Source organism: Sardina pilchardus, chromosome 23 (assembly GCF_963854185.1).
Source record: "Sardina pilchardus chromosome 23, fSarPil1.1, whole genome shotgun sequence".
NCBI classification, from domain to species: domain Eukaryota; kingdom Metazoa; phylum Chordata; class Actinopteri; order Clupeiformes; family Clupeidae; genus Sardina; species Sardina pilchardus.
The window spans coordinates 6,173,257-6,185,756 of record NC_085016.1 but is presented as its reverse complement, the minus strand read 5'-3'; the positions used below and the strand labels follow the sequence as shown (position 1 = coordinate 6,185,756).

General features: G+C 47.8%; 1 protein-coding gene across 3 annotated transcripts in view; it reads left to right on the top strand.

Annotated features, from left to right (window-relative positions):
• Nucleotides 1-12,500, top strand: part of zeb2b (zinc finger E-box binding homeobox 2b) — a 105,421-nt gene that overhangs the window by 80,046 nt on the left and 12,875 nt on the right. For 2 of the 3 annotated variants that reach the window (XM_062528036.1, XM_062528034.1), the window contains exons 3-4: nt 5,989-6,249; nt 11,643-11,711. In XM_062528036.1, coding sequence (XP_062384020.1) covers nt 5,989-6,249; nt 11,643-11,711 — 330 coding nt within the window. The remainder of the gene's footprint in view (nt 1-5,988; nt 6,250-11,642; nt 11,712-12,500) is intronic. The other variant, XM_062528035.1, reaches the window with a different exon arrangement.

The window sequence follows — 12,500 nt, the reverse complement described above, 5'->3', positions numbered from 1 at the left end:
ATCAGTGAGTCCCATAGATCGGAATGAAAAAAAATGAACAAAACTAGAGAATGTTTTGACCACAATGGTGATGGACTTAAGAGTTAATATGAAATATCTCTTAAATATATCTCTGTAAAAGAAATAACAAGCACATAACTTCATGTAAAGTGATACAGATTAAAATGTGGAAAATAAAAATAAAAAAAAATATGTTTTTGTTATTTTGCTCATCCGTTCACACACACTAGAGTTGTTCAACTAAAAAGAGAGGCTGAACTCCGCTTGAGAAAGGCCTCATTATTCATGGAACAGCCATTCAGGGCCCTTAAACTGTTGTGAAAGGAAATTATGACAGTTAAAAGGTCATTGTTAGACCTCTTCCAGAGAGTAGCCACAAGGCTATGACCTCATTTCCACCTTAATGCTTCTTTTTTAACCCCCTCCCCCACAAGCTACCCCCCATCCCCATCCCCAGCCCCTCACACACACCCTTAACAACCTCCCATCACACACACACACACACACACACACACACACACACACATCACCCCCCTCAGCCCCCCCTCTGTGCCCTCAGCCATTCAGGTGATCTGCATGGTTCATATTCACGGGGACAGCCAACGGTTATCCACCAATAGGGTTCACGTCCCCGCTCATTACCGCCCTTGATGGGATAGGAAATGGCACATCACCTGAAGCCAGGCCTAACCCCCCCTGGCCCCCATCACCATCCCCACCCCACCCCCACCCCCACCCCCACCCCCTGGCCTCCAGCGAGCCCCTCACTTGTGTCACCTCCACACTCTGCAGAGGTGTAGGTAGGAGCCCTGTGGACACACTTAGTCTGGAGAGAGAGAGAGAGAGAGAGAGAGAGAGAGAGAGAGAGAGAGAGAGAGAGAGAGAGAGAGAGAGAGAGAGAGAGAGAGAGAGAGAGAGTGGAGCTGGGATTATTATTATTATCGGGGCCCTTTGCCGAACGTGTAATCATTTAGCCGCCATGCCTCCTGGTTGGGTGGAGGTTATGGATAGCCCGGGCGCACGCTTGCGTTCCTCTGCACTGATGTCGACTCGGGCGCGTTGGAGGGGTCCGCTCGGAAAGACCCTCGCTGGCTACACGGTCAGGAAAGGTATGTGTGTGTGTGTGTGTGAGATCAGAATGCTGTAGGGTTGCAGCTAGATCCATAGAGACAGATCTAAACGTGCACTCTGTGTGTAAATGTGTATGCTAATGCCCTTTAGTGCCATAGAGAATTATTTCACTCCTCTGTAAGGTGCTGTGTTCTTCACCAAGCCAAGTAATGGGCTTTTTTCCCCTCCCTCAAAGCTTTCCTCATCTTCACTATTTACTCGTGTGATTTAAATGCGGACGGCCAGATGCTTTTTAACACGACGTATTGTTTTGTGAGCACAATATTTCCTCATTTCTGTGTTTGTATTCAGACGGAGTCCGCCGAGGCTGATTTGGTCTTGTTAGATGCTTAGAGAAAAACTAAAGGCTAAAAAGAGAGAAATATTCCCAGAGATGTAAATGGCTTGGTATTTAAAGGCTCTTACGGCTGGAGAAAGGGAAGTGGTGGAGAGTGATGGTGTGCATTCTTGCAAGGGCAAAATAATACTTTAAGGGGCCAGTCGTTTCTCACTCACCCCTGAATACAGGAGTATTGAGTGACAATTAACATTAAATGACCCAAAGAACACCTATATAACTCGTTAGAACACAGTGGTATCTGCTTAGTTGGACAACAATACTGAGCTCAGTACTTTTTTGTGTGTGTGTATTTGTGTTTGCTTTGCCTCAGAGAGGATGAAAGGCACCAGATTTTGAGAGCCATGAGTCACAATCTGTTCCCTACTCAAGCATACAGCCGTGCTTTAAGGTGCTAGTCATCAGAATCAATACAATATATGTTATTGTCAAGCAGCCTGTATATTCTTCCCAGTGACAGGCTAATTTCTGTAGCTTTTGAATGGGTTATGTTACCGAGTCCTAAGCCTAACATTAACTGAGAGAGTCGAGCAATTATGAGTGTCATTTTAATTATCTGTAACATTCGAGTGAGAGATGTTCCTTTTATTTACTTGAAATCAAAAGGCGAACAGAGAAAGGGGGCCCTGCAATATCAAACAGGTAGCTTCAGTCAGAAGATGTCAGACATAATTTGCCTTTGTTGCCTCTGACACTCTGACGACGAGCGAGGAAAATGGAGAGTGTCATGTAAAAGTGAACTTGGGCTGAGAAGTAAACATTATCGTTTCTTTGTCCCTTCCTCGGGCGCGGGAGCACAATGGATTGATTAGCGGTGAAGTACAGAGAAGAGAATGGTGGCGGCTTGTGACATGAGCAGGTTAGAATTATTGTGTTTGGAGCACAATACTGCTGCTAGCCTACAGCACGCGGGGAACGTCTGTCAAAGTTGTCACTGAAACAATACACTCTTTCTCAACATATTTTTTTTCTCTCTCTCTTCTTCCTCTGCCATGCGCACAACTTGTCAAAGTTCCCTTTTTTCGTCTTCCTGTCTTTCTTTTATTCTTTTTTGTAGACACAAAGTTTTTTCTCTCTCTCTCTCTCTCTCTCTCTTTTCTTTTTTTCTTTTTTCGGTTTATCAAAACTTCCATCTCCTCCAACAGTATAAGCGCTCTGATAGCAAATCTGTTACTCTGTATTTTTGTCCTGATCAACGCTTGGGGCATTTTGAAGTCGAGACAAGTGAGAGGCAGAGTCACGAGGCCAGGCAGGGAGAGACGAGTCGGAGGTGGCCTCAGCCCCAGTCACGTATGCCTGGACACTGGAGACGACTCGGCCCAACCCGTGTGACTTGACAGCAAACAGCACAATGTATCGCTTTTGTGTGGGAGGTCGCCCCCTTCCACACACACACACACACACACACACACACACACTCACACACCTCACCCCCGTCTGCTAGAAGCAGTTAGAAAAAAAAAACAGCAGTGTCTGCAGTACCGTCCAGCAGATAGACTTCTTCACCATGGCCACCAATAAGCCTTGAGTCATTTCTTTTTCCTGTTAAGCAAACATGTGGTGCAGTTCGCACATACCAAAGCCATGGTCAGCATACCGTCGTACGTCCATGATGTGGTTCACCTTTGTTTATTAGCCTCGCTTGCCATACGGTATTACATTTAGTATGGTTGCATGTATAACGTTAGAATTTTTTGTCTCTTCATCTTTTTGGCTGTTGTTGTTTTTCTTTGCGGTGGAGTGTTAGCGATGTTTTCCACGGATGACCCTGCGATGAGATCATCTCCTGTCCGTGTCTCGTGGTGTCAAGATATTCACATCCCAGCAGTTTCTATTAATCTTCCACTCGCTCCTTTGTTATTCTACTCTTTCCTCCCCCCAACCCCCCCTCTCTCTTTCTTTCTTTCTTTCTTTCACCTTTCGTCTTTGCTCATTCTTCCCACACCTCTAAATATATGGAGTCAGAAGTGAAAGGCCCATGGTGGTGGATGTGGCCCTCTCCAACGCTACGCACTACAGCGTAAATAAGAAAGGCGCTAGAAGGCATGTTTTTTGAGGGGGGGTTGCGGTGAGAAAGGCCTTTTAAGAGCTGTCCAGCCTTAGATAATTTCATTCACTTCTCCAGAGGCCTTTATTCACTTTCTGTGCTGGGATCAGGGTTTTCAGGAGGAGGGCTGATAGCTTCCCAGGCCTCCTGGACCCATTGTTAGCCCCCCCAGCCCTAGCGAGGACACCCTTAGAAAGCTGAGGGAGCAAAAGGGGGCTCTGGGATCTCACAGCTAAGAAATGGTTAAACCTCTGGATTGGGGGGGTCGGTCGGGTATTGGGTGGGTCGATGTGTGTGTGTGTTTGCCTGTGTGTGTGTGTGTGTGTGTGTGTGTGTTTGGGGGTGGGGTTGGAAGGGCAGTTCGGAGGCCAGTGGTGAAAAAAAAAAATATAATAGTAAAAGCACGCCACCAATTGTGGTCAAGGTATATATATGGACCACACAGCGAGCCTGAATGTCTCACTTTCCCCTGGCCCTCCTTGTCTCCCTCCACCCACTCCGAGGGCATTACCCAGTCTGAACTTGCCTAAGCCCTTGCGGTCACACCTCCTGAAAAGGTTTTGTTTCCTTCGTCAATTGGTATTCAAACCAGGTCAGCGGAATCCTCTGGCCCGCCGTCCGCGGCCGTTTTCATTTTAATTTGCACCTGTTGTGCAGTTGTTCGCTAGGCAAGTGCGGGCCCGTGGATTACGGCAAGATCATGTTATTAACAGATATACGCAGTGTAATCTTTTTTGTCCATACCACAGCCCTTAATTTTTTTCTCATCCTGTGATTTTTTTAGTTTTTCTTTTTTTTTTTTTTTTAAACAAAAAAATAGGGAACCGGAAAACCAGTCAGGGCATAGTTTTAAACTGCCTTGGTTCCTGTTATTGATGGACTACCAAGCAACCAAGGCATCCAAGGCACTGAAGTATAGCTTAGTATAAGGTAAACAGTGGTATGAATCGCTTTCTTGTGGATTTGGAGGTTAGCTTTTGGCTCTCAAAATTTGACTTTGCTTGAAATAGCCTTAGTGTGTCCAACCAAGTGCTCACAATGAACCCGAAAATGTGTCAGGGTTCAGATTTCTCATCAGAAAAAAATGAAAGACAAGACAAGACAAGAAAGAGAGAAAAAAAGATTATTTCCCAAGATATTTCAGCCCAAGATATTTCAGCCCAATATATTTCAGTGCCTGATGTGCCACAAGTTCGAGTTGTGTGAAGCACTTGTGACTCTTGTATTTGTGTCTCTGTGTGATACCTTGTTGCTTTCATTTGAGCTAATGCCCCATGTTTACTCCTGTAATACTGCACTTGACTTCCTCCATTGGACAATTTATATGCCTCGTGTGTGTGTGTGTGTGTGTGTGTGTGTGTGTGTGTGTGTGTGTGTGTGTGTGTGTGTGTGTGTGTGTGTGTGTGCACGGGCCCGCAGTGCTATGCTCAGGCTGACTAATTCAGAAGCAGCCACCTTCAATTGAGTTCACAGACCTTATTTACAGGCTGTCTATTTTAAGACAAGCTGCCATGTGTCGGGGACCAAGTGTCGCGGAATGAAACAGGCTGCGACTTGTGAGTTATTTTAATGTGGGTCTTGACTGGGCGACATTTTTTTTTTCTTTCTCTCCTCCTCCCCCCTCCGCTTAATCTCCTCACAAAACAATCTAAACACAATGAGCCGTCGCTAAAAAAGAAAGACACGAAGAGACTTTGGCATGTTTGAAGTCGTGTCATATATACCTGACTGGTTTCAGAGAGGGTTTTTTTGTTAAATATTATTTCATTATTTTTCAGTCATCTGTGAACCAGCTGGGAATAATTTCCTGCCAGTTCGAGTCATATGTCGAAGTCGAAGCATATGCCCTTTGAGAGTGAACGTGAATCTGATGAAATTGAAAGTATAAATAAGCAAATGAACGGATCCTGGAATGAATCGATGAATGGATGGATGGAAAGAATGAATGAATGTTAATGTGATTACTCCGAGTGGCGCGGCCTACTCCTAAATCTGGACCTGAAGCGCGGTCGTGCGTAATTGTCAAAACTCCAGAGAATCCCAGACACCAGCAGAATGCGTTTGATGTTTGCGTCGCGAAAAAAAAAAGGTGCAGCCCAGTGGCATCCGTGGCAGTCGGCGGCGGCGGGCGAGGAGGATGATGCACTATTTTGGCACGCCCCGTGGGGCAGCTGGGTGCACACCGGGGAAGTTTAGAGTCCCATGGCATGGGCCGAAGGGCGGGGCGGGGTGGGGCGGGGTGGGGTTGTCCTCTGGAGCGGCCGGCTTGGGCCTGAACCAGCGCCCGGGGTGACAGGAGTGGGCATCGTGACCTCTAGCAGGGAGGGGGGCTTTAACCCCGAGAACTGCGTCCAAGATAGGCGTCTGTTCAGAGAGCGAGCGCATCAGTGGTGGGCCGGCAATATGGAGTATCAGGACTGACCTGTTTCTCTCTTTCTCTCTCTCTCTCTCTCTCTCTGTGTGTGTGTGTGTGCAGTCTTGAACTATGAGAACGTGGTGGAGACCGGCTCGGAGACGGAGGAGGACGACAAGCTGCCGGTGTCCGAGGAGGACGGCCTGCTGAACGGAGCAGCCAGTCCCGCCAGCGTGGCCAATCACGAGGAGGCCGGCTCCCCGCTGGCCGGCCACACCCTGCTGACCAAGCCCGACGACGACGACGACGACATGAGGGACAGCGGCGTGGACCACGTCTGGCACGAGAGCGACATGCTGCGCGCCTCAGTCGATGGTACTGGTGAGTTTATTTCACATCTCCTGTTCCACCGCCCTCCTCTTTTCTTCTCCTTTTTCCCTCTTTCCTCCCTTCTTTCTACTCCTTTCTCTCCGCCTTCATCCATCACGTCATCCCCAACGGCCCCTCCCCTCGTCCCCCCCCCCCCCCCCCCCCCCACCCCGAGTTGTGGCGGGGGCGTTTGGGGTGTGTTTCAGCAGTCATGAGATCATGACCCGGCCCCCTCGCCGCCCCAGCCGTCTGTCCCTCCGTCCGTCCGCCGTGTAACCGTGAGAGCGCCGAGCCGACCGCGGAGTGGAGCGGAGCGCCGAGCCGAGCGCCAGCCCCTGACGTGCGCCGATGTGACAGGAGAGGGCAGAGTCGGGAGATGTTAGCCTCAACCGTGACGGTGAACGCCAGCGACGGCCAGGCCGAGAAAAGGCCCGTGCGCGGTCGAGTCTGCGACCTGCACCGAAACGCACACACACACACACACACACACACACACACACACACGGCACCGCACCTCGGCCTTGTTCGTGGTATAGCACACACATGACGATATCGAGGCATCAGCCCTCAGCTCAGGCGGAAGCGGTCCTCATTGAACAAATCACGGCGAATTATATTCATCAATAGCGCTACGCCACGAGCGGCGGGACATGATGGCTAATGTCAGATAGAGGCGTCGGGCCGCTGCGCCGTGATGGATAAAAGACACCTAAAATGATAATTACGCACGTTTAGAGTTATGACTGCGGCGGAGGGTGGAAGCGCTGTGCGTTCCCGACATCACCCAGCTTGCAGACACCTCCATTTGTAATTAAGTTAATATGAGCCAGGAGACACAACCCCCCCGCCCTGCCCGCCTCCCAACCCAACCCCCCCAACTTTTGGTGCCTTACTGTACAATTTTTTTCTCCAAGCATCATTGGTGAGAGGGGCCAAGTCATGGATGCTTGAAAGATAAATACTTTTAATTAGGGGCAGAGGATAACCATTAAAGGAAGCCAGACTGCCGAAAAAGTCATTAACAATCTTAAATGAAATTTTTATTTTTATGATAGCCATTTACATGTATAATAAGAGTCAATGATTCTTGCAGCCATGTGACAGAAACAGAGTGTGGAGAGAACTCATGTAAGACACCCTATTTAAATGAGGCGGTGTTAGCTATTCATTTCTGCTAATGAACTAGCCGTGCAGTGTGCTGAAAGGGAGGGGGGGGGGGGGGGGGGGGGGCTTCAGGAGTCTAAAAATTTTATATGCTTTAAAAAAAATGCACATTTATTGAAAGAAGCTTGGCTTACAGGATACTGCCATTAACACTAAGTCCCCAAAAGACACCAGCATTGTCTTATTTGCCTTGGTTGCTGCTAAACAAATAGAATACAACAGGGAGATGCACTCCTTGAGAAATGCTTTATAAATTGTACTATTTTTTCGTGTGTTCTTTTTTTTAAAGACTGCTGGTTGATTTGATAGAGGAAAACAGTCCTGGTGCCTTAATGTCTGTAATTCCAGCGTGTTGCAACTCTGAGATAAAATGTTACCCATGTGACGAAACGTCTGCCATATTTCTGTGCAAAGTGAAGTTCACCAGAGAGATGCAGGGAATCGTCTTCCCGAGCTAGTGTGGGCACCAAGTTTCTCTCTTTCTCCCTTCTCTCTCTCTCTCTCTCTCTCTCTCTCTCTCTCTCTCTCTCTCTCTCTCTCTCTCTCTCTCTCTCTCTCTCTCTCTCTCTCTCTCTTTCTTTCTCTCTCTCTCTCTATCTCTATCTCTCTCTCTCTCTCTCTCTCTCTCTCTATCTCTCTCTCTCTCTGTCTCGCTCTCTCTCCTGGTGCCTCACTGTCTACAGTGATACCTCAGCACATAGCTTTACCCTGAGATAAGCCCTTGCCTCCTCTCTCTCTCTCTCTCTCTCTCTCTCTCTCTCTCTCTCTCTCTCTCTCTCTCTCTCTCTCTCTCTCTCTCTGCTCTCCTGCCTTGTCCTGCGCTCCCTTTTGACAGGATCCCTGTCTTGAGCGCGGGAGCACGGCTAGAGCTCCTTACGGTTCCTTTCTCAGCCGGCTCCTCCGCCACAATCGCACTTCACTCCTGTGTGTTTGGAGTCGTCCTTGACATTCTTTCATCTCACAATGGTGTGTGGACAACGTGTGCTGGAAACCATGACATCATTATCACTGACAGAGATTTTAAATAAATCACCTGCATTCCTCCCTACCATTGACCCCCCCCACACCACACACACACACACACACACACACACACACACATATAGACACACACACTAACTCTCCCCTCATTTTTTTTCTTCTTCTCCGGACTGTTCAAGGATATTCAAAGAAATAACAAGAATAGAGAGACGTCTTGTTTTCACTGCGCTCGGTTCCAATGGCAACCCGGCCATAAAAAATGGAATGTTTTCAAAATAAACAGCATCAATGACGTTAAGTAAATAGGTGGAATTATGGCGGGGGGAAAGGTATTCTGGACACCTCCAGGGTTGGGGCAGAAAGTCAAACAGTGTCCTGCCTTAGGTGCATACCTCACCAACACACACACACACACACGCACACACACACACACACACACACAGCTCTGATTTATCAGGTAGAGGCTCACACAGCAGACTGTCAACTCACCCCAACCTCTCAGACAATAAAACTCTCCCTTTTCTCCAACCAACACAGTTTGGCTCTGGGGCCAAAACACTGTTAGGGGAGTCTTTCTTTTACTCTCCCCTCTTCACGGAGGCCAAAGAGAGAGAGAGCGAGAGAGAGAGAGAGAGAGAATGAGTGAGTGAGAGAGGGAGTGAAAAGAGAGGTGTTAGTGGTCTAAGCCTACCTCCTACTGGAGGCTTGTCCTCCTACCTGAACTGCTCAACTTTATTTAAGTTCCAGTCGAGAAGCGTCTCGGAGGCAGAGAGAGGCAGAAAGAGTCCGTAGGTAATTCCCCTGCTCATCTCCCTGAGTCACTTCGCCAAACTATCCGCTGAAATAGGATTACCTTGAGTGCTCAAGTGAAAGAAGAGGAGGGGAGAAGGAGAAGAAATGTAAATTCTGTCTGGTCTGCCATTTTACTGACCAGGAGAAAGTAGCTGAGAGAGCAAGCGAGCGAGCGCCGGGTTTATTAGCGCTCAGCGAAGCGCACAGCAAAGAAGCAGCCCCATTCACACTGCCACTTCACTTGAACCACTATATCCACACCCCAGCTTTATTTCTTTTTTTTTTTTTTTGCGTTGTGTACATTTATTTATTTATTTATTCATGTTTAATCGGTCCTTTCACTTGTGTGTGACGAGAGCAGTTCAGTCAGAGAGGAAGACTCCTGTCTAGAGGTGCTGCTTTGAGGGCATTTCTGAGAAACAACCGCACTTTGTGAAAAAAATGAAAATATGAACAAATGCACTAAAAAAAAACCTAGTTAGCTGGCAAGTTTCTCTCTTAGTCAAGCTCCATGTCAAGGGAAAGTTTGTACTTTTTCCCTTCCAAGTGAGCCCATGTTTTCTTCTCTAAAGCTAGTGCTGTTTTATCTGTTTGGTGCAGAAGGGAAACAGCTTTCTCTTCAAGAGTGGGCTACCACAAGCCGTCACTTAATGATTGGAATGTTTCTAAGGAAGCATGAAAACAACAGTCTTTTCCCCCCTGTGTCCTTTGCCAGAAATTTAAATAAATAGTTTTCCATAAATGAAACTTAAATGGCAGCAAAAACATTTCATTTTTTTCTGCGCTGTGAAATGGTGTGCCTTTCACAAGTAACGCCAATCAACATTCTTGCTAAATATCTTTTTAACTTTTTTTTAAAAAAACATTTCACGAGTGCTGATATGTGTCATGTGTCATTCTACAAGACTTAAAAAAACAAAACAAACTCATTTCTCACTTTTAACATTGATTAAATTGCCTCACAAAATTCCCATAATAAACTCCACATAAAAGGCACATCATTTCTGTGATTAATGAAATACTGAGGGAGCTATTTTCCTCCGACAATCGGCACTGGAGAAGTGGATGTCGGCGGAGGAGAATGCTCCTATTCTGTGCGATGGCAGGCTCAGGGGAAGCACAGCTGTGACCGCGGGCCTCTTGTGACTCATAGTAAGGGATCACGAGGACACCGCGGCCGATCAGACACAAAAGTCATATTTATTATGAGTCCCCATCTTCGCATACCTTGATTTAATTTCTAAAGACAGAGCGGAAAAGGGAGGACTCCCCTAAGTTAATTTCCTCTGTCCGACCAACAGTAGCATCTCTGTCTGCAGTATCCGTTGAACCCCCCCCCCCACACACACACACACACCCCCCACGCCCACCACACACCCTCCCCTTCATTCTCTGACCTCCACCGGCGTCAGGAGATGTTCCTAGTCTGTTTACAGAAGCTGGTTGGGGCTTCAGACAAGCTTGCGTGCAGTTATTTATGTGTGGTACCTACGCCGCGCTCCACCACGCCAGCGCCGGCCGGCTGCGACTGCGACTGCGTTGGCTGGCCGTAGACAGCGTGCATTAGGCTGATTGATGGCGAGGACTGTAAAAGGTCACGCGGCAGCAGAACAGCCACCCAGTTGACGGGAAGCAGGAACGGATTCATGCCAAATCAGCACCGGAACAGGGCCGGACTAGAACCATAGAACCCATAGAACCACACTGCTGGAAGGGACTAGAAGTGTGTGGCAGGGGCTTCGCTCTTTTTTCTCCTCCATCTCCTTCTCCTCCTCCTCTTCTTCTACTTCTTTTCTGTCATCCCCCTCTTCCTCCTCCTCCTCCTCCTCCTCCTCCTCCCAGCTTCCTGGCCTGGAGGAGAGAGGGGGTGACAACGGCGCCCTTTGTGCTTGTTTCCGCTTTCCTCTCCTCTGATTGCTCAGGTGGACAGTGTGTCTTCAATTAATCTCGCTGTTTTGCTCTGGGAGCTGGGGCTTGTTGTGTGTGTGTGTGTGTGTGTGTGGCTGTGTGTGTGTGTGTGTGTGTGTGTGTGTGTGTGTGTGTGTGTGTGTGTGCGCGCGCATGTGAGTGAGTGTGTGTGTGTGTGTGTGTGTGTGTGTGTGTGTGTGTGTGTGTGTGTGTGTGTGTGTGTGTGTGTGGAGGGGGTAGCTGTTTTTCTCCTTTGCTGCTTGTTGTCATGTTTAAGGTAAATAAGTCTCTGTCTGGTCCAGATGATAGCATTCATTAAGAACCCCCCACCCACCCCCTCTAAACAAAGGACCCGGCACACAGCGCAACACAGCCGTCCTTTTACTGCTCTGTACCTTAGTATGAAGGCCTCATTGTAAAGCACGGCTCACTGCTGCATGGTACGCTGTGGCACTGAATGACACCCCCCCCTCTCTTTCTCTCTCTCTCTCTCTCTCTCTCTCTCTCTCTCTCTCTCTCTCTCTCTCTCTCTGTCTTTCTCTGTCTGTTTACCCCTGCAGATGAAATGAAAGATGACTTTGACACTATGGGGCCTGATGCCACTCTTCAACCAGTTGGAAACGGTACAGGTAAGCAAGCCCACAGAGTGCAGAGTGTGTGTGTGTGTGTGTGTGTGTGTGTGTGTGTGTGTGTGTGTGTGTGTGTGTGTGTGTGTGTGTGTGTGTGTGTGTGTGTGTGTGTGTGTGTGTGTGTGTGTGTGTGTGTGTGTGTGTGTGTGTGTGTGTGTGTGTGTGTGTGTGTGTGTGTGTGTGTGCTTTGGTTCGTGTTTATGGCCCCGTTCCCTTATTTTGTTGTTGTTACACTGGAACCAAACCCTACCTGTCATTTTTAATTAAGTAAATGAATCTGATTTCCTCCCACAGTCCTCGTGGGCATTAAGGTCTCTTTCCATGATATCATCAGGGCCACTCCTCATTGGCTAAGCCTGGCTTGAGTAAGCACGCCATGCCAAAATGTGAATCTTTCCCTTGATCTAGCAATCTTGTAGGTACTGCCCCGTCTCTTGCGGCCGAAAGGGTTGGTGTGTGTGTGTGTGTGTGTGTGTGTGTGTGTGTGTGAGTGGGTGTGTGTGTGGGTGTTAGGGTGCCCTCTCATGGAAATGTCGATTTGGATGTTTCCGCTTATAAAAAAGTGTTTTTTAACTACAGTGGAAATCCACCGCTGCCTATTTTTCTCATTCTGTTTTTCTCTATGAAATGCCCACATAGAACGAAGCTGTTTTTGGGGGGGCTCCTCTTCACTGCTGCGCTTACTTCCTAAATCAAATTTCAGGCCAAAATTAAATTTGGCCTAAATTCGATTTGTTTAGTTCATGTACTTTTAAATCAGGCAACAATGAGAGTATTAAAGCATATTCA